The 21,386-nt window shown below is 38.4% G+C and overlaps 1 protein-coding gene across 2 annotated transcripts in view; it reads right to left on the bottom strand.

Annotated features, from left to right (window-relative positions):
- Window positions 1–21,386, bottom strand: part of LOC140149054 (uncharacterized) — a 131,893-nt gene that overhangs the window by 99,443 nt on the left and 11,064 nt on the right. For both annotated transcript variants that reach the window (XM_072171209.1, XM_072171208.1), the window contains exon 3: window positions 6,011–6,307. In XM_072171209.1, the coding sequence (XP_072027310.1) occupies window positions 6,011–6,307 (297 nt within the window). The remainder of the gene's footprint in view (window positions 1–6,010; window positions 6,308–21,386) is intronic.

The raw sequence follows: 21,386 nt of genomic DNA on the forward strand, positions 1-21,386 counted from the left end.
TTCCGACGGTTCTTTATTTCGAAGGTTCCATAGTCCGAATATAGAAATAGGCTCTATAATCCGAATTTAAAAAAAGGTTCTCTAGTCCGAAATTGCAAAACGGTTCTATAGTCCGAAACGTATACCGTGTTCTTTAGTCCGAAATAGTAAAAAGGTTCTATAGTCCGAATTTTTATAACATTAACATAATACTGCGCTCTCTAGCTAGATAATAGCAGAGTTTATGGTAAACAGGATGACGCTACTGCCAAAGGGCGCACACCACCAAATCACGATGTACAGACTTGACATTTAATATGGAATATATTTCGCAAAATTCCAAGACGGAATCTGCATCGACCGCACGGGCTAATTATTAATTAGGGAGTGTCGGGAGATGGTGTAAAATAATCGTTTGATAGAAAATGTGCTATCCATATGTTTACATTATGGTGTTCATAATGTAGCGAATTTGCCTAAAATGGCGGATTTAGGGAGGCTGAATTTGAGTTTTGTGGGGGACATAATTTCGGACTTTATGCAACATGGTTCTGTTATTATTAAATGTATTGGGGTTTGAGGTGATATTTCTTAAACTTCATCAGCAGCTGGCATTCATCACAGCTGGAACACACTTACACTGTACCAAGTTTTTGAACAAGGGAGGAGCTTAAAAATAGAGCTCTTAAAAGCTGTACGTACTCAGAAAGTTTGAATGGCTCCTTGGAGTCAAATGTTATAAACTTACGGTACAAAAGCAACTGTGTGGATTCCTGGTTGTCCAATGAACTCACATTGTTGCTTTGTGTACAGTAAGTTTATAACATTTGGCCCCAGGGGACCATTCAAATTTTCTGAGTGCGTGCAACTTTTAAGAGCAATATTTTTAAAGCTCCTCCCACTTTCAAAACTGGTAGATCACAGGTGCATTTCAGTTCTGACGATCACTTATTGGTATTTCAGTTCAGTAAAATCGCCTCAAACCTCAATAAATTTGATAATATCATAATAATGTTGCTCAAATTCAGAAATTTTACCCCCCACAAAAATCTAATTCAGTCTCCTTAAATCCGCCATTTTATGCTAATTCAGTACATTATGAGTGTCATAATGAAAACTAATGGAAAGCACATTTTCTGTCAAACAATTATTTTACACCATATCCCGACACACCCCAATTAATATTTAGCCCGTGCCGTTTATGCAGACCTCTACCAGACTAGTCTTGGGATTTTGCGAAAAAGTATTCCATATTAAATGTCAAGTCTGTAATATAGACGGATTCCGGTAAAAACAAAATCTTTTAACAGATATTTTGGCCTTTTTGTGGACTAAAGGAGAGGCATGTTATAGCTTAAATAACAATTTGACACCTATACACCCCCAAATCGCAAGATAAAACCATACTTTAATTCACTATTCTGTAAACTAATTTTTTTGAATGACTAAATTTGTTTAAATGACAAAAGCCACAGCATTTACATGGCGGGATGGCGCTATGAAAATTTGAACTTCGACAATGTTCGAATACACCGTAATGTATTACTAGTATATAATATTATAACGGAATGAAAAACAGATAAAAATGAAGAAAATATCACCAGAATAAAGATAAAAGTCAATGTACGCTACGGAAAATATCCAGAGAAAGCAACCATGTTGAACTTCAGCGGATTTGTGTTTAACAATTGATGATTTGACACTGAAACAAATGATAAAAATAAAATTCGGACTATAGAACCCGTTTACCAATTCGGATTAAAGAACACGGTATCCGTTTCGGATTATAGAACCGTTTTGCAATTTCGGACTAGAGAACCTTTTTTTTTTTAATTCGGACTATAGAGCCTATTTTCATATTCGGACTAGAAAACCGTTTTTAAAATTCGGATTAAAGAACCTCTTTTTATATTCGGACTGGGGAACCTTTTTTAAAATTCGGACTAAAGAACCTTCGAAATAAAGAACCGTCGGAATAAAGAACCTTCGTAGTAAAAAACCGTCGGAATAAAGAGCCTTCGGACTAAAGAACCGTCGGATTAAAGAACCGTTCCACCTCTTTAATCTTATTGGAAAATAAAATGAAGCTTTGGGAGGAGAAAGCCACGCTATTACATGACAAGGGATTCCCCGTACGGTCGGGGGAGCAGATCCATGCTAAGATAAAGGCACTGAAAACTCTCCATCGCACCTTCCATGATCAGATGAAAATGACAAGTTCAGGCGCAGGAGCAATTGACCATCCTTATTTGGATGACCTACACGAGCTTCTAGGGGGGAGTGGAGCAAATGTAAACCATCCAGAGGGTTCAGTTGGGCCAGTATGGCCCTGGATGTAGATGGAGATGAAATTTATTAAGATATAAGCATGATAACAGAAAGGCATGCAATTGGATTTTATAAGATGATTAGGGGGGGGTCCCAAATATTTACACATTCTCTGTGTAACCTCGGGTCATTGCAAATGTACGATAATGTTAGTTGGTATATAATTTGTGCGGTAACTGTGTTTCACTATAAACAGCAAGGGTATCGGTATATATACAAGGATAATCGCATACGGTATACTCAAAATGCGGTATATTCACTATAAACACGCTCATTGAGAAATGCCATGAAAATAATCCATGGGTTTAAAGTCAGCTTTCATTAAAACATACTGACCGACCCTCGTAGGTCTAACTCTTGAAACATATGTTAGAGATGCTAGTTACAGAAGGTAAAGAGATATAGGAGTTTGTGATGAAAACGGGAAATGCTCGGATAGTCACTCTTTTCGACTAAAAACATTAAAATCAAACACCCTAATTAATTAACAACAATAGCGGTACCCAGATATTACTAATGTCACAATAGTTTCGGATTGCATGCGACTAGAGCTGATTTGACCCCGGGGGGGCACTCAACACAAATGACCATACGGGTATGCTCCCCGGAAAGACCCCCTTTTGGGGTTTCGCAGCTCCGAAAGACCCTATATTTGACCAAAATAAAGCTCCGAAAGACCCTTGATTTTGATAATTTCAGCTCTAAAAGACCCAAAAATTGCTTATTCCTCATATTTCTTGTTTTTTCAAGCGATTTTCAACCAAAAAGCTAAGAAATACCCTTGATTTTGACATGCTTTTCGCAGCTCCAAAAGACCCCATTTTACTTGTTCACAGCCCGGTTCGCAGCTCCGAAAGACCCCCTTTTACCGGTACACCATCAGCTCCCAAAGACCCACCACCTCAAAATGCCGGGGGAGCATACCCACCAAAAATGTTTGATGTGCCCCCCCCCCCCCGGGGATTTGACACCTCATTTTGAAAATTCATAACCCATTTGACCTTTGCTTTCTACCTGATAACCCGTGCAATTTACAACACTTCTCGACATGTTTGGACACAGATATTTGGATATCTGTGCTTTGGATCATTTTTAAAATTTGAACTTTTTGATCCCTTGCATATTCTTTCAGAATGGGGACAATTGGTTCCAAATTTCTGTCAAAATGTTGTTACCACTGCACTACCATGACGACAACTCAACTTCTTCAAGTATACATTTACTTCCTGAACTCCCAACTCGTTAAAGGGGTGGCCACAGACATGACATTAGGGTCTGTCTAGGCCCTATACTGATTATGCGCCATGTGTGGAGTATTTTAAGCGGTATGCCATTTTATGGACATTTGGCATGCGTTTTTCCTTTGCGGTGTGTTACAATGACTTTAATTGGATTAACTGGGGTGTTGCATACTCTCTATACAATAGTCTATGAACTTGACGGCTACGAGAAACCCAGGGCGAGAAACGCTTTATTGGAGTTCTTCAGGAGCGATTTTTTGCTGCATACCATATGATAGCGACCCGGGGGTGGCACTTAATACAAATGACTATACGGGTATGCTCCCGGAGATTTTTTAAGGCGATTTTCTACATACTGCAGTTACTGTCCGTTTTCCTATACACAATACACAGTGCTCTCACCATTGACGCGTGACCCCTACAAATGATGTATGTTGGGAGAATGGACACTTGGCTAGTTAACATCACTGTGTGAAAAATAACCAGCCAATATTTTATTTATTCTCCAAAACTTCTAGCAAATATATTTCTCTAACATGACCTAAAATTACAGCTAGGTTAGATGTTCAGAAATGGTCGTACTTTTGTAAAATATGAGTGAGGGCAAGGCATAGCTAGCCAACTCCCCGTGTTATTTGAATGGAGATTTGACCGAAAATATTGGTATCGGACCGCTCACTTCTGAAGGATGCCACAAAAAACCGGTAAAAGCTACATTTAAATTATTCTAGATAGGTTCTAGAAAATAAAGTTTTGTAACATGTCCTAAATTTTTAGCTAAGTTAGGCGTTTGGAGAAGGTCGTACTTTTGTGTTTTAGGAAGGACATGTAAACGACAGATAACACCAAAAATATGAAGAAATTATTTCTAAACCGTGTTAAGTCAAAAATCATTATGTTGCTCATTTTCAAGAATGCTGGTTTACAAAAAGCACGACATTGTCTGATTTCGTGAACAAAGCCACACATAACATTGTTTCCTTTCGTTTCCTTTATAATCGGTTACCCAACTGAAGCTATGAATACCAGCTTTATTGCGATATCGCACATGAAAACAGTCACTTGTGCACAACCAGAGAAGATCCGATTTAATCAGTTGAGCTGTTTCAATGAGTGTTATCTTGGTTTAATAGCTTTTAATGGGGTTAAGTCCTGCAAAGGTCGAGATGAATTCTACTGTAGACATGACTGCATCATGACTAGAAAGCCAAGAAAGACCCTTGATATTGACTGTTCGCAGGTCCAAAATGCCGTCCCATTTACCAAAGACCCACCACGTCAAAATTTTGGAGGAGGCATAGGCTACCAACCAAAAAAGCATAATGTGCCCTACCCCCGGGATAGCGACATAATGTCCTGAGTACGAAATGGTATGTTTCCAAAATTGTAAGTTGCACATTAATCCGCAAGGTTACGTGCAAAGCGACGCCTTAAAATACAGATTTTGTAAAAGCTTATTCAAATAATATAATTTCATGACTTGAATCGGTTCCAAATTGCATTTTTAGTGTGTTATCAGTGATTTGATAACTAAAAGCGAATATCGAATAGACTATGCGCATGAAGGCGGTTGTTATTTTGTCAGCCATCTTGAATCATGTACGAAAGAACAATATTATTTCTTAGTGAAAAGGAACCCACTTTCTTGTCCTTATCACTGATAACACACTAAGGGAGTGTTCATTAATACTTTGGTGGGGCGGGCTGGTTTACCTCAACATTTTCGCTTGAAAACTTTTTAACCCTCCCTGGATGGACCGCTAAACTTTTTTGATCCCACTCTTTTGACAGACAAACATTACACTTAAAATAGTGTTGTTTCCTGTGGTATGGTATCTGGGTCACATGTCATTGATGGAGGAAAATGTTTGAAACATTTCAGGTGGGACAATATATAATACAAGCACAAGGAATTTTTCATTTTATACTTAATTTAGATTTGTCCCAAATCAGGGTGTTTATCTGATTTTACATGGATAAATGAAATAGAGGATTTATTTGGAGGTCCATAGGGTCAGCAGCATAATTTGGATCCGTGGCTATTATGATAAAAAAAAAAAATGGCCAAAAAAATGACCATATTGAAGCTTGAATGGTCAAATATTGTTAAAATTGGAACTAATTTATGCAAAATGCTAAAATGGGCGAATATGAGATTAATTTGGTCAAAATCACACACACGTAGGCCCTACACAGGCATCAGGGTTGGCACCTAAGACCATTGGCACCTGGGCATGTGGCCACTCTGCCCCATGGGCCTATGTAAACAAAATAATTCTGCAATGAGAAATAGTAAACTGAAGTGTGCGGTTTACGTGCAAAGAAATCCAATTTATTTGCAATATTTTCTTTAATTTTCCCAGTTTTTGATCAGATTGGTGGTGCATAATCATGTTTGCGTCGTAATAGAGGAAAAACGAGTATAAAACATCGGAGAACATTATGCTCTTTACATGACTTACTATTTGTGCAAATATCCCAATCTGCATCCAGATCGCCGGGTGTAGAAGTTTGTCCATCATGCGATCCTAAAATAACGTATCGAATGTTGTTTGGATCAAAGATGTTCAGGTCCAGTCCATTCAACGATATAAAAGGATTCGTACTACCATAATATCTCACATGAATTGAATCTGTTTCTGTATATATTGCAAAACACGTTCTTCCGGTCTCGCTCACGTCACCGTTAAGTTCAGATTTAGATACAGTTGTGCAGTCGCCTCCGTTGCATAAAGCTAAATTGGTGACATCCCCGACATCTGCAATATGACAAAAAGAGACATCAAGCTGATTAGAAACTACAGAAATCACTAAAAAAGGCAATCTAAACAACAACAGCAACATGAAAAACAATATAAATAAAAACAAAACATCTATAAATCTCCGGAGGGTGGGGGCTCTATGTTTGCACGTGAACGGAAACGAGGAATAAGGCCCACTGCCATTTTGAATTCCGCGAGGAATATTCGATGCAATAAGTATTCGTTGTTTAATATATTTCCAATCCATTTCCAGTCACGTTTAACATCTAACGCATATTTGTTGGATTAAAATGGATACATCATCACAGGATCACTAAGACAATTAGACGGGAATTCATAACAATTAGTGGGGTTTTAGCGGGTTCGCCGTCGTACAAGTTTAGAACTGCCAAGCTTTCGTCAGGATTAGCTCTGACTTCTTCAGGACAAAGTACCTAAGAATGAGACATGTAGATCGCCCCTTGCTTGTTTCTGTAGACAAGGGGCAGTCTTCAGTGAACGGCTCTTTTTAGAGCCATCAGTAGGCAAGGGCGGTCTACATGTATCATGAGCTTGACAGTTCTAAACGTGTCGACGGCGAACCCGCTAAAAACCCACTAATTGTTATGACTTCCCGTCGTAAAAGCCTATCCCACAATAAATCACTAACCGTTGTTTTATCTTTTCTGTTTCTGTTTCAGTTTTCGGATCTCGTTGTTATTTTGAAGTGTTAGCATGGTACGTGTAAACGATCCTTTTATTCTAGTCTTTTGTTGCCTACAGAAAAGTTGAACGAAGATAATTTCCGTTTTCGGTTTCAGTATTTATGTTAATTTCCGACATGCAAATGTGAGATGAGGGTTGGTGCCAAAGAGCTTTTAATAGAAATAGAGTGGCAATAGATTATGTAATGCTTTGTTTGTTTGATGCCGATTAGAGTTTGCGACAGGCTATTCATAAAAGTGGTACCATTGTTTCGAACAAAGGGTCTCCGCCATTAAATGGTCATTGATCGGGCATCATATCATATTAACGCTCTACATAACAAACGAGTATCAATAAGTGACCACAATACAGTCATGTGTAAGGGCAGTCATGTGTAAAGTGGTGCCATTGTTCTCACGTATCCCAAATGTGTGCTTGTGTGGATCTGAAGTCTATAAAGGAGGCTTTAGCTGTCACTCGGTCATTTCAAATGTTTAGTTTTAGTTTTGATTTTGGTCACGTGGTTTCCTATTATCCTGCCTAACCACTTGACTCACAAGATATCGAATTCTTTGTTTCTACCTTTTGTTAAAAACTGAACATTTGTATCAGGCAGATTCGGTTTTCGTTTCAGTTTCTTATAAGTGGTGTGAAGAATAAAATTATTTGATTCGAAGTTACCTGATCTAAGTATACAAAAATGTTTAAATTTCGCAGTGCAATATTCACGAAGAGAGAAATCGAACATGTCGATCTACATTGAAAAGCGTGGTTTAGAAAAACCAATAAGCTAGGTCTAATTTAACTGTGAAAAAATATAGACCATCGAAATATTTGCATTCGACATGACGGAGTTGTTATAAACAATATCGCGACATTTCAAAAGCGGCGACTAAAGTGTTATAAACAAAATCGATCCATGTCCTTAATCCCATGTACCAGAATCAATGGAAGGCTATTATATATGACTTCCAATATAAGCTAATGACTTTTACTGAAGCAATTTTTACTGGAAATTAAAATAGAAGATAAAGGGGAAAGAGAGATAGAGGGGAAAGAGAGTTTGTGAGAGAGAGAGAGAGAGAGAGAGAGAGAGAGAGAGAGAGAGAGAGAGAGAGAGAGAGAGAGAGAGATAGAGAGTGTGTGTGTGTATGTGGGGGGGGCAGGGAGAAAGGGAGAAAGGGAAACAGATGGGAGAGAGCATTGAAAATGAAAGGGGAAGGGGGAGGAGAGCTCGAGATAGAGGAAATGTCGAATATAGGGGAAGCGAGGAGGGGGAGAAGGAGACACTTTGGGAAGAAGAGGTTATATAAGTGGGGGAGAGGGGAGCCTAGGTAAAAGGTATGAGTTGTGCTTAACGGAAATAATAAACTCATTCATAATCAAATCATCTCCATGCATCGTATATGTTTCATAAAAACAAACAAAGCCCCCACCAAGGGGGTGACACTAAATTCACGGTTGTTCTAATAGCAACGCAAAACCTATGCAAAAATTCCGCTGGTTTACTAGCTAGAAAGTGAGGCCAGTTATCGATCCGTTATGAATAATTCATGTTCGACCCCTTGGATCATGTTAATTGATATTGACAAATAACAACGTTGTTAGTTCTGCGAACTTTGCCTGTTCAATGAGAGTATAGCGCGCGCCCAATACATCTGGGCACAAACCAGGCGAAAACGAGTTTAATGAAATGGCGGACGGGTATTCCCATCAGGCACCAGTGATATGTTTTTCAAAGAAAGTCTACTAATTTGATATGAAATGACATTTTGCAATAGCAAAGTCAAAATTAGGACTTGCTGTCAATAATATGAAGGAAATATATGACAGAGGCAAGGTGTGAAATACAAGTAGTATTTGAAGTTACAATAACCTTTTATACCCGACCTGACCTTCCATCATGGCGCCTAATTCGTCTTATGTATTTCTATTATGCTCTCAAGCAAAATAAAATACCAATCTGCACTAAGCAGACATAATATTACTTGGCTCCCAGCATGAATTATTGATTTTATACGGAGGTAAAGATATGCACAGTGTATGTGCAAGCCATGCAACAATACTCCAAATATTTACGGTAAATCTGAATAGTGGTCACATGTTGACATATCATGTGTTCGGGAAATCACGTGGCAACATTTTAAGATTTCAGGCTTGCTTTACCAGTTAATTGCCATTTGTACTCTCTATTATTTATCTTTGTTAATTAACATATATTTTAAATGCTGATAAATCGTGGTTGACTGCCCATGATATCTGTTAAATTCAATGTTTTATGAATATAATTCTACCACGCAGAGGGGGCCACGCAGCAGAATTTCACACCACCTGACTGCTAGATTTCGAAGCTCTGCTCTTCAAATTCATGTAAATTTCAAAGTTTATACACGTATATGATATGATACTAATTTTTTGTTATAACCAACTGGCACACGAAATATACTAGCTTATTACCGTACAGAAAGGTGATTATCAGCCTTCACTCAGCAATTTGACATGCCCGGCATATTCAGGCCCCGGGATGCAGGTATTCTCCGTCTGGCCAATATGACTGTCGCCCTCAATATACGCGCTTGTGTATATGATTTCTAGGCCTAGAACTCGGAGTGTAATATGCCACCTACGACCAGAGAAGATGAGCATCTTCTCTGCTTCGACAGAGAGCATCAACTGTCGTCCGCGGGGATAGATTTCCGATATCAATCATGATAATAATTATGTTACCACAATAGGCTATTGTATACTTCTGGTTATACACCCTATACTGTGTCCTCCCAGCATAATAGTGTTACAGGGTGTCCCCGAAAAAATTACCGAGTGAATAAAATTGAACGTAAGTCGAGAAATAGGCAGCAGAATCAAAATTTTTTAAATGTAGCGTATAGCCTATGTTGTTGTGCATCACATATGAAAATTTGATTTGATTCGGTTGACTGGTTCTGAAGAAATGAACGATTGCATAATGCGGGCATCAATGCAGTTCATTCCAAGTTTGATCAACAGGAGCTTTTTTCATACTCGCTCACAGCTTCTTAAAGGTCCGTAACCCGATCGACAGCATCATCCCCCGATTTTTTTTCATTGTTGATGAGGTTTTGGTATCACATAATAGATACTATTTTTCTTATTACTATCCTGAAATTTGACGCTCCAAGTCGATGTATTTCCGGAGAAATCATGAAACACAGCGGTTTTTACAGGCTACCAGCCCGGGGGTTCACTCCCATTGTGGCCTGTACACCATCCGCGATAATGAAAACGCGTAAAAAGGGTCGGTTTTTCGTGGGTAGGCACGATACGCGCGTATCGCGTTTAGGGTGTCAAAAACATGAAAAATTGGAAAAAAGGGTAGCAAAATTGCAATTGCTAAACACGCGGAAATGAAATTTAGGGTGTTTGATGTTAGGAATGAAATCCCTGTTTAGGGTGTCGTTTTAGCCAAGGGTTAAATCCTTGTTTAAGGTGCTTTTCAAAAGTTGATTATCGCGGATGGTGTACAGGCCACAATGTGAGTGACCCCCCCCCCCCGGGGCTACCATTTGTTCGCATTTTACACGACACGGGAGTTTTGGGTAGTCATAGAATGAAATCGGAATAGATTCGGAAGACTTCACCCCAGTACCAATTCGTCCGCAAAAAACAAAAATAAAGAAATACATAAGAGGCGAAATAAATAAAGAAACATATATGTCAAGCATGATACGAGGAATATGAAAAAAATTATGAGAGCACCTCCCCCCATTTAAAAATTAGTTAAAAAATAAAACAAAGAAAATCATAAATATGTGAAAATGTGCATCATATAGCTAAAAATAAAGAAATAATTAAGCGAAGTAAAATAATACAGCATGGTGTTACGAGTCGTACTTGACTCAAGGCCAAAATCACCTTTTTCCCGAACTCACACGAATGCACAACACAAATACACTGTTTGATTAAGCTAACATAATCTAAGTCTTTAATTGAAAACTAAGTATGCTTGGTACATATAAAAACAATTACAATAAAATCACACAATCAGTTTTATACTATAGGTACTTAACCAGCGGTCTTCTTGTTGGTGATTCTAGAGTTCTTGCAATGTTCTGGACGACTGATGTAATATATCCTTATTCACTTGTTCTGCAAAAATCAGCGAAGTCCATCGTACACTTGCATTTATAAATCCTTGCACATAAAATCCTCATACGAAAATGATGATGCTTCCTCCAATCTCCTTTGCTCTGCTATCTCCACAAATATATCTCCTTGCGCTGCTTTCTCCACAAATATATCTCCTTGCGCTGCTTTCTCCAAAAATGGTGTTTTTTCCACCAATCTCTCTTTCTCCAGGGAACAGGTTTCTTTAACACAGCTCCACTGTTTTTTGACAGATGCGTGGCCTTCACAAACTCAGCAAACTCCAGCAATTTGACAGAAGAACTTTTAATCCTTTGATGAGGAAGAGCACTTTTGTGTGCTCGCTGTCTTCTTCGTTGCTGTATTAAAATTAGCTCAATTATTGGCTATATAAACTGGTTAAAATGTACTTCTTTTTTGAAGCACGAAGACCATCACACACATGTGGAGTTTTCAATCTCACATGACATTCTGTAAAGTCCCAACAAAAGCCTTCAACTTTTTATATCAGTACTCATGCAAAAAACCCATCATCTATTAATAAACCATTACTTCAATCATATTTTCACAACATTGCTGCAATCTTGGGATTTCCCAAGATTAATTATACACATTCACCTTTCACATTACATCACTTCCTGGGGGTTTTCCTGATGGTGCAATAATGAACTGGGGCTTTCCAAGTTCTAAACATAGCTCTGACTTTGTTTACAATAATTTGGGGAATTCCAAAATACAAGGGGTTTCCCATCTCATGAAATACTTTCAGCTTGTAAACAAAGTTAAATAATTAAATTAAATCAAATTACTCAGGGCACATCACACCTCCCCTTAAAAGAAGAAAGTTCGAATGTAATGAAAACTTTCTTAAATGTTTTCTTCTTTTACATCAACTTCAACATATTATCAACTTTGAGTATTTAACTCATCATACACAGTGACTACTTGTCACACACAACTTCCTTTTAAAGGAAATTTTTGTTTGTCAGGTTTTATGCAATTCTGGACAGGGCATCAGCCATTACATTGTCTTTTCCCTTAATATGTTTGATGTCCAGATTGTACTCTTGCAAGGTCAAACTCCACCTCACCAGTCTTTGGTTTTTGTTCTTCATCCTGTTGATGAAGGTGAGGGATTGTGATCTGTGAAAACAAGCACAGGGTATACTGTGGTACCCAAATACACATCAAAATGTAGCAATGCTAATAGCAATGCTAGACACTCCTTCTCAATTGTGGAGTAATTTCTCTGGTGCTTGTTGAATTTCCTTGAAAAGTAACAAATGGGGTGATCTATTTGATCTTCACCCTCTTGCATCACAACACCTCCACAGCCTATGTCACTGGCATCAACAGTCAACTTGAACTGCTTCTGAAAATCAGGTGCAGTAAGCACTGGTGAACTCATGAGTATAGATTTGACTTTGTGAAAAGCATTTTCACACTGTTCTGACCAAATGAATTTTGCATCTTTCTTCAACAAATCAGTCAAAGGACTTGCTATCTCTGAAAAGTTTGGACAGAACTTTCTATAATAGCCAACCATTCCTAGAAATCTCATGAGTGCCTTCTTGTTTACAGGTGTGGGGTATTGCTCAATTGCTTCAACTTTGGCTTTGATAGGTTTCACCTGACCTTGACCTACAACATCTCCCAAGTATGTGACTGTGGCATGGCAAAACTCACTTTTTACCAGATTGACTGTTAACTGTACTTCAGACAGCTTCTTAAACAATTGATGGAGTTGTTCCATGTGTTGTTCCCAAGTTTGACTGTAAACAATCAAATCATCTACATACGCTTCACATCCCTCTATGTCTGCCACAATTTGGTTTACCATTCGCTGAAAGGTTGCGGGTGCGTTTTTCAACCCAAATGGCATAACTTTGTATTGGTAAAGACCAAATGGTGTACAAAAAGCAGAAATCTCTTTGGCACGGTCTGTGAGTGGAACCTGCCAGTACCCTTTCAAAAGATCAAATTTGCTAACAAATTTTGCATTCCCAATTTTGTCAATGCAATCATCAATTCTTGGAATTGGGTACGAGTCTGTCTTTGAATGAACATTTGCAGCTCTCATGTCTGCGACCAATCGGTATGAACCATCAGGCTTGGGAACAAGAATGCATGGTGAACTCCACTCACTACTACTTGGTTCTATGATATCATTGTCTAGCATGTAATTGATCTCATTTCTGAGATGTTCCATTTTCAATGGATTGACTCTGTAAGGATGCTGCTTAATTGGTTTAGTATCACCAACATCTACATCATGAAATGCAGCATTTGTTCTACTTGGCGTATCAGGAAATATATTGTCAAATTTGTGAATCAAATTTGCAATTTGACTTTGTTGATCTTGAGAAAGATGACCTAATTTTGAGTCCAAATTAGTGAGCACATCAGAATTGTTCAATTTTACATTATACTCTTTGTGCTCCAGCTCTTTATCCTGGTCAAATGTGACATCAGAATTGTCATCTTTACTCTTGTCTACATTGGCGATTTTGTCTACATCGGCATGTTTGTCTACATTATCAGCATGTTTTACTGTACACACAGGTTTTGGAATGCCACTGTCACTTCTTTCAACATACTCTTTGAGCATATTTATGTGGCATAACTGCCTGCTCTTGCGTCTACCAGGAGTCTTGATAATGTAATCTACTTCACCCACTTTTGACTCTACCTCACATGGACCATGATATCTGGCTTGTAATGGGTGTCTTGGAATTGGAAACAGTACTAGAACTTTGTCACCTGGTTTGAACACTCTCTCTTTGGCATGTTTATCATACCATTGCTTCATTTTGGCCTGACCCTGTTTCAAGTTTTCCTTGGCGATATCAGTTGCTCTGTTAAGCCTATGCTTAAAATTGGAGACATAATCCAACAAATTGATATCTGATTTCTCATTGAGCCACTTTTCTTTCAACAACTTTAAGGGTCCGCGTACTGTGTGTCCAAACACTAACTCAAAAGGACTAAATCCTAAAGTTTCCTGAACAGCTTCCCTAGCAGCAAACAACAACAAGTGTACTCCCTCATCCCAGTCCCTCTGAAATTCCAAACAGTATGTTCTGATCATGTTTTTCAATGTTTGGTGAAACCTTTCTAGTGCACCTTGTGATTCTGGATGGTAAGCACTTGAGGTATACTGTTCTATACCTAATTGATACATGACCTGCTGAAATACTCCAGAAGTAAAGTTTGATCCTTGGTCTGACTGTATGGACTTGGGGAGCCCCACAAATGTGAAGAACTTGGTTAAAGCTTTCACTATGGTCACTGCTTTAATATTTCTCAATGGTATGGCTTCAGGAAAGCGTGTTGACGCGCACATAATTGTCAGAAGGTATTGATTACCTGACTTAGTCTTTGGTAGGGGGCCTACACAATCAATAATAACCCTACTAAATGGTTCATCAAAGGCTGGAATTGGCTTTAATGGAGCAGGAGGTATTTTCTGATTTGGCTTCCCTACTACTTGGCATATGTGACATGTTTTGCAATATTCAGAAACATCTTTTCTGAGAGTGGGCCACCAGAAATGTCTCAGAATTCTTTCATGAGTTTTCTTAACACCCAAATGCCCTGCCATGGGACTATCATGTGCTATGTTAATTACTTCAGTGTGGTATACTTTTGGTACCACAATTTGGTGCACTACCTTCCACTCTTCATCGGCAGGTACATCAGGGGGCGCCATTTTCTCATTAGCACATCATCTTGTTTGTAAAAACAGACAGAATTTTGTTCTGCTTCTTCTAGGGTCAATGCCCTTTGATTGATCTCTTTGAGTTCTGGGTCATTTTGTTGCTCCAGAATTAGCTTGTCATGACTTAATGGGTCTTTCATGGTTTCCTCAATTTGTTCATGCTCAGAGGCTGTGTCATTTTGAGGGCTCTTTTTATCCCCTGGAGAAGGAAGTTTATCTTCTTTCTCATTCAACTTTGACACAAAAGTGTCTTCCAAATTGTAGCCTATGTCATCAATTTGGTTGTCCTCAATTGTTTCTAATGAGGCTCTCTTACTCATTGCCCGTGTCACTGCACATGCAGGAAATATCTCCTCTTCCTCACTATTATCATCCTGTAAACAGGGCTTATCTGTGACTATTGGGTCAGGAAAAACCTTCCCCCCTGCCAGATCATTTCCTAGCAACATGGATACTCCCTTGACTGGCAATTCATGTCTAACTCCTATGGTTACAGGACCAGAAACCAAGTCACATGTCAAGTTAATTTTGTGGAGAGGTACACTAATTATTTCCATCCCAATACCCTGGATCAAAGCATTACCTGCTGAACTAGCCTCATTAAAGGGCAAAGTTCCTTCCAGAATCATAGACCGTGCACAACACGTATCTCGCACAATCTTGATGGGCTTTGGACTACCATTCTCACCAAGTGATACTACTCCCTCTAACACAAATGGTTCAAATTCTTCACACACCTTGTCTGTCTCACCTCCCTTTGTGGGAATTCTTGTTTCTTGATTTGACTGACTTTTTCTTTGACTCAAGTGACACTGCACATCCCACAGTATTACTAGCAGTTTGCTGCTGTTTTTGTGCGTCTTGTCTGCCTTTTAAGAAATAACACTGGGTCATCGTATGCCCTGGTCTCTTACAATGAGTACAAGTTACTTTGGCTTTAAATTCAGTCCCAAATTTTGCTCTGTTACCTGAACTCCTGGGGTCCCTCTACCACCAGCACTATGCTGTGAATTAGACTGAGGTTTCACTTCTTGTGTACCACCCTGATTTGTTCTAGGTTGATTATGGCTGAACCTGTTTGAATAACTTCTGTTATGACCAAATCTACTCCCATTCAATTTGTGAGTTAAGCCATAGTCGTCCGCCATTGTCGCCGCTTCGTTTAGCGTCTTAATTTTGCTAGCGCTTTCATCCAAATGAGTTTTTATGTCAACGTGGACACATTTCTTGAACTCTTCTATAAGAACTAATTGCTTAAGTTGGCCGAAATCATCTTTGACTTCTTTTGACCCAAGCCATCTGTCAAACATTTGTTCTTTTACTCTAGCAAATTCTACATGGGTTTGATCTGCTTGCTTTCTTGAATCTCTGAACTTTTGTCTGTATGCTTCAGGCACCAGTTCATAGGCCTTGAGAACTGCCTGTTTGACTTCTTCATAATCATTACACTTCTCTATTGGTAGAGCTGAGTAAGTTTCCTGGCCTTCCCCACAAAACTACTTTGTAACAGTAGGGTCCAATGCTCTGGAGGCCATTTCAAATTTGTAGCTACCTTTTCAAAATGTTGAAAGTACTCGTCAACTTCTTTCTCTTTGAATTTAGGCACAAGCTTTACATACTTTGTAACATCAAACCCTGACTTTGACTTTGAGGAGAAACTTGATGAGTATTTGTCACCTAGCTTAGCCAACTTCTCTTGTTCAAACTCAATTTCTTTTTCTTTCAAATGTGCTTCCAGCGCCATCTTTTCATGGCGCGCTTTGTCTTCCATTGCCATTTTCTGTTTCTCAAGTTCCAATTTTGCCACCTTTTCCTTTTCTTCAATAAACATTTTCTGTTTTTCCATATCTAGCCTTTCTTGTTTTTTCTTTATTTTCATTCTCTAACTTGATCATTTCCAGTTTTTCTTTTTGGTCCATTTCTATTTTCCTCAGTTCTAATTGAATTTCCAACTCTTTCAATTTAACTGCAGAGTCCCCACCGATTTCAGTTTCGACCTCTTTTCTCTTGCCCAAAATGGATTCATCAAAATACTCTTCATCAACTAAAACCTCAATCAAGACATTTTTGATTATTTGTCTTCTTGTAGTTTGCTTTACTTTCAAGTCATAATGTTTGGCAAGTGCTAATAAATCAGGCTTCTTCAACTTATCAAATTTCTCCCAATCTATAGTTTCAAGAAACTCTTCAGCTTTGAACTCTGCCATACTGTACTTTCACTTTTAAGACTCAGTAAATGAATGTTAACTTTTTTACAGTGTATTATCCCGGACGAGCCCCCAATTTTGTTACGAGTCGTACTTGACTCAAGGCCAAAATCACCTTTTTCCCGAACTCACACGAATGCACAACACAAATACACTGTTTGATTAAGCTAACATAATCTAAGTCTTTAATTGAAAACTAAGTATGCTTGGTACATATAAAAACAATTACAATAAAATCACACAATCAGTTTTATACTATAGGTACTTAACCAGCGGTCTTCTTGTTGGTGATTCTAGAGTTCTTGCAATGTTCTGGACGACTGATGTAATATATCCTTATTCACTTGTTCTGCAAAAATCAGCGAAGTCCATCGTACACTTGCATTTATAAATCCTTGCACATAAAATCCTCATACGAAAATGATGATGCTTCCTCCAATCTCCTTTGCTCTGCTATCTCCACAAATATATCTCCTTGCGCTGCTTTCTCCACAAATATATCTCCTTGCGCTGCTTTCTCCAAAAATGGTGTTTTTCCACCAATCTCTCTTTCTCCAGGGAACAGGTTTCTTTAACACAGCTCCACTGTTTTTTGACAGATGCGTGGCCTTCACAAACTCAGCAAACTCCAGCAATTTGACAGAAGAACTTTTAATCCTTTGATGAGGAAGAGCACTTTTGTGTGCTCGCTGTCTTCTTCGTTGCTGTATTAAAATTAGCTCAATTATTGGCTATATAAACTGGTTAAAATGTACTTCTTTTTGAAGCACGAAGACCATCACACACATGTGGAGTTTTCAATCTCACATGACATTCTGTAAAGTCCCAACAAAAGCCTTCAACTTTTTATATCAGTACTCATGCAAAAAAACCCATCATCTATTAATAAACCATTACTTCAATCACATTTTCACAACATTGCTGCAATCTTGGGATTTCCCAAGATTAATTATACACATTCACCTTTCACATTACATCACTTCCTGGGGTTTTCCTGATGGTGCAATAATGAACTGGGGCTTTCCAAGTTCTAAACATAGCTCTGACTTTGTTTACAATAATTTGGGGAATTCCAAAATACAAGGGGTTTCCCATCTCATGAAATACTTTCAGCTTGTAAACAAAGTTAAATAATTAAATTAAATCAAATTACTCAGGGCACATCACAATGGGCTATCTTGTCAAGAATGATAATGAGCGCAGTGATATGTAATGTTTTTTAAGATTAATCAGTATGAATAGAGGGTATAAAAGTGTACAGGGGCGAGCCGGTTTTCAGTGCCAAGGCGAACACTTCCTGTTTCCACCGGGACATGCGCTCGGCCGTTGTTTCGGCATGCCTGACCAGAATGCAATTCACACGTACCAGTGTATTGGCTTGCTAATATGCTAATTATTCACATTTATGCTGAAATTGTTCCCGTTTTCTCACATAGATGGATAAAGGGGACAATATTTGACATTGTATGTAAGTTTGAAGAGAATCCATATCCTAAACCGATAGGGTTACCCGGGGGGGGGGGGCACTTCCATAACAGATATGCATCATGTGCCTCGGGATAGACCCCCTTTTTCAAACCGGCTTGTACCCAATGACCCCCTTTTTTGTGTTATGGTCCTTCCTATTACCCAATGAGCCCCTTTAAAAAAATTCATGTACTCAATGACCCCGTTTTTTCTATTTCCTGCTACCCAATGACCCCCCTTTTTAGTTCCCAAATTTAGGTGGTATTTGTGTTCTCCTTCAGAAATAATGAGATTTCTCAAATTTCCAAGGTGGCCAAGTTGTTTTTTCGCAGTTTGGGCAATGCTGTTACCAATGACTTCCATTTTACAATAATTTGTTACCCCAATGACCATCCTTTTTTCAAAGTTTCATACCGAATGACCCCATTTTTTCCAGGTTGTGTACTGAATGACCCCATATTTTTGTAATTGTACATTTGACCTGAATGCCCCTACTTTTAACATGACCGAGGCACACCCCTGCCATTTCAGATAGGGAGTGCCTCCCCCGGGGGGTTACCCCCCTTTAAAGTTTGTGTATCTCATTAAATTTAATCCGACGATGTTATGTCATTCATGCTTTCACTGAAGATGAATAAAGCGCTCCACAGACTCCGAGCATTACACGTACAATATTGTATTCAACATTATCTACGTTATTTAATATATTGCCATTCTATTTCCAGTCATGTTTCAGTTCTAACGAATGTTTGATGACGAAAAATCGATAATATGTTACATTATAATATCTAGTAGAAATATATTATCGATTTTACGTCATCAAACATTCGTTAGAACTTAAACATTACTGGAAATAGAATGGCAATAGATTAAACAACGTAGATATGTTGCACACAATATTTTACGTACAATAAAAAGTCTGAATACTGCTTTACAGTTTGTCCGAGAAAACTTTGATTTCTGAAATTGGAAGCTCTCCAACTTTCATTCTTTAGGTTGTGTAAATACATGTATGTTATATTTTAACTATACAAAGAACATTTGTGCCAAGAATGATAATGATCAAGTGCTTACAGCTTTACCATAAGATTTAAACTTTGCATTACAATTTCTTGGAAATATTCTGAAAACATTAATGTGTGTGAGAAACTTTTAAGCCAGCTGGAATTCTTTATGTAGTAATTCTTTATGCAACATTTCTAAACATAAACGAAAAAATATATTTACATGCAAGCTTTAATTTTCAATATCGTGCAGGTTTTCAAATTTGAACAAACCCTAATTAAATGTTTTTCAAGAAACATGTTGTTTAAAAAGAACAAAAAGGATTTCATAGTATACAAATATTGACTGCTATGAGGGGCATGGTTAAGATTATAGGCTCAAAACCATGCTATGACCCGAGACGCAGCCGAGGGTCATAGCATGGTTTTGAGATCACCGCGGGCCTATAATCTTAATCATGTCCCGAATATAAAGCAGTCAATATTTGTTTTATATACCGAATGGATACGTGGATGTTGCGATTGCGCAGTTTGATCGGGACGCACGTGACCGGTCCAAAGTTCATTTCCATGGACCGGTCCATAGTTCATTTTTCGGGCATTGTTAATTCAATTGCACTTTCAACCAATCAGATGACAGAAATCTAATTATGAGGTACATAATTCTTGCTAATTTCCTGGTTAAAGTGTTCGCGCGCGCTAAAAATTTCCAATTTCAGACAATTTTAGCCCAACATGAAGGTAAATTTTACGTAAAGGCCAGTGCGCGCGCGAAATGTAGCAATGTTACCATATTTCGGTCCAAAACATGGTGTTTTGGGGAACATACCTTAGGCTATTTTAGGGGCCTGGACTGGTACCCATCTGGTCTAATCGTAAATCCGGCCTCAAGTTTGAAATAGCTCAATGGTAAATGACTTAATCGGCCAATTTTGTGTCGATACTGAAAATTTTCGGTTGGGGCATGCTACAAGAAACATGTCGGACACAGCCTTCTTGACCACCTTTTCGACTTTTCTTTTGGGTTGACCATTTTATTGTTTTAGTCAATATACTGTTCCTATAGTTGCTTTTGTGCAATTAGCATTTCAAAAGATTTATATTTCTTTGTCTTCAAGAAGTCATTACAAGTATATTGTCGAGTATATAGACGTTCTGACAGACTGCGCTTACAGGAGAGAAACCGGAATTGTCACGGTCATGTGATCGCAACGTGTGTTCTGTTTTAATACCATTTCATCAGCGGTGGTTTGCTGAGCTGACGAATACGACGTACAACTTTCGTTCAGAGTAAAAAATATTTTAAACCTTATTAGCATAAATTAAGGTATAGATTATAATAAATCAGAAATCATGGCTGAAAATCTGTTTTCGTGTGGACATAGGCCTAAAGGGCCCGAGAAGGTTTCAGTATGTTCAGTGATTGCAGCGCGGTGTAGAGTGCGTGTAGGCCGAAACGTGTTTTGTAATTTGTAGGCTAGGCTAATCTTTTTTGTGTAGCATGGACGGATTTATCTTCCATGATTCATTTGAAGATAGAATTAATATGTTAAAATTCCCATTAAAAGTGAACAAATTACGATCGCCATCGTCAACCAACAACAAGACTTGCAATGACCTGAGATTTGCCACGGCTGCTTGCATTTTCCGGATAACAGTCCCCAATAGAAATTGATCGTTAGCAGTCATTCTCCGCTATTACCCGGTTAACAATTTCACTGGAAAAATTCCGGATGCTCAATAGAAACACGCTAAGAGAGTTTGTTTTAAATAAAACCATGTGATTCGTGATAATTATTTCTCTTACATAATATAGGAATAATGTTGTGGTTGCCGTAGACTTCCTTTAAATCACGCCTTTCGGCTGAACCACT

The sequence above is a fragment of the Amphiura filiformis genome, chromosome 3, assembly GCF_039555335.1.
Source record: "Amphiura filiformis chromosome 3, Afil_fr2py, whole genome shotgun sequence".
Lineage (NCBI taxonomy): Eukaryota > Metazoa > Echinodermata > Ophiuroidea > Amphilepidida > Amphiuridae > Amphiura > Amphiura filiformis.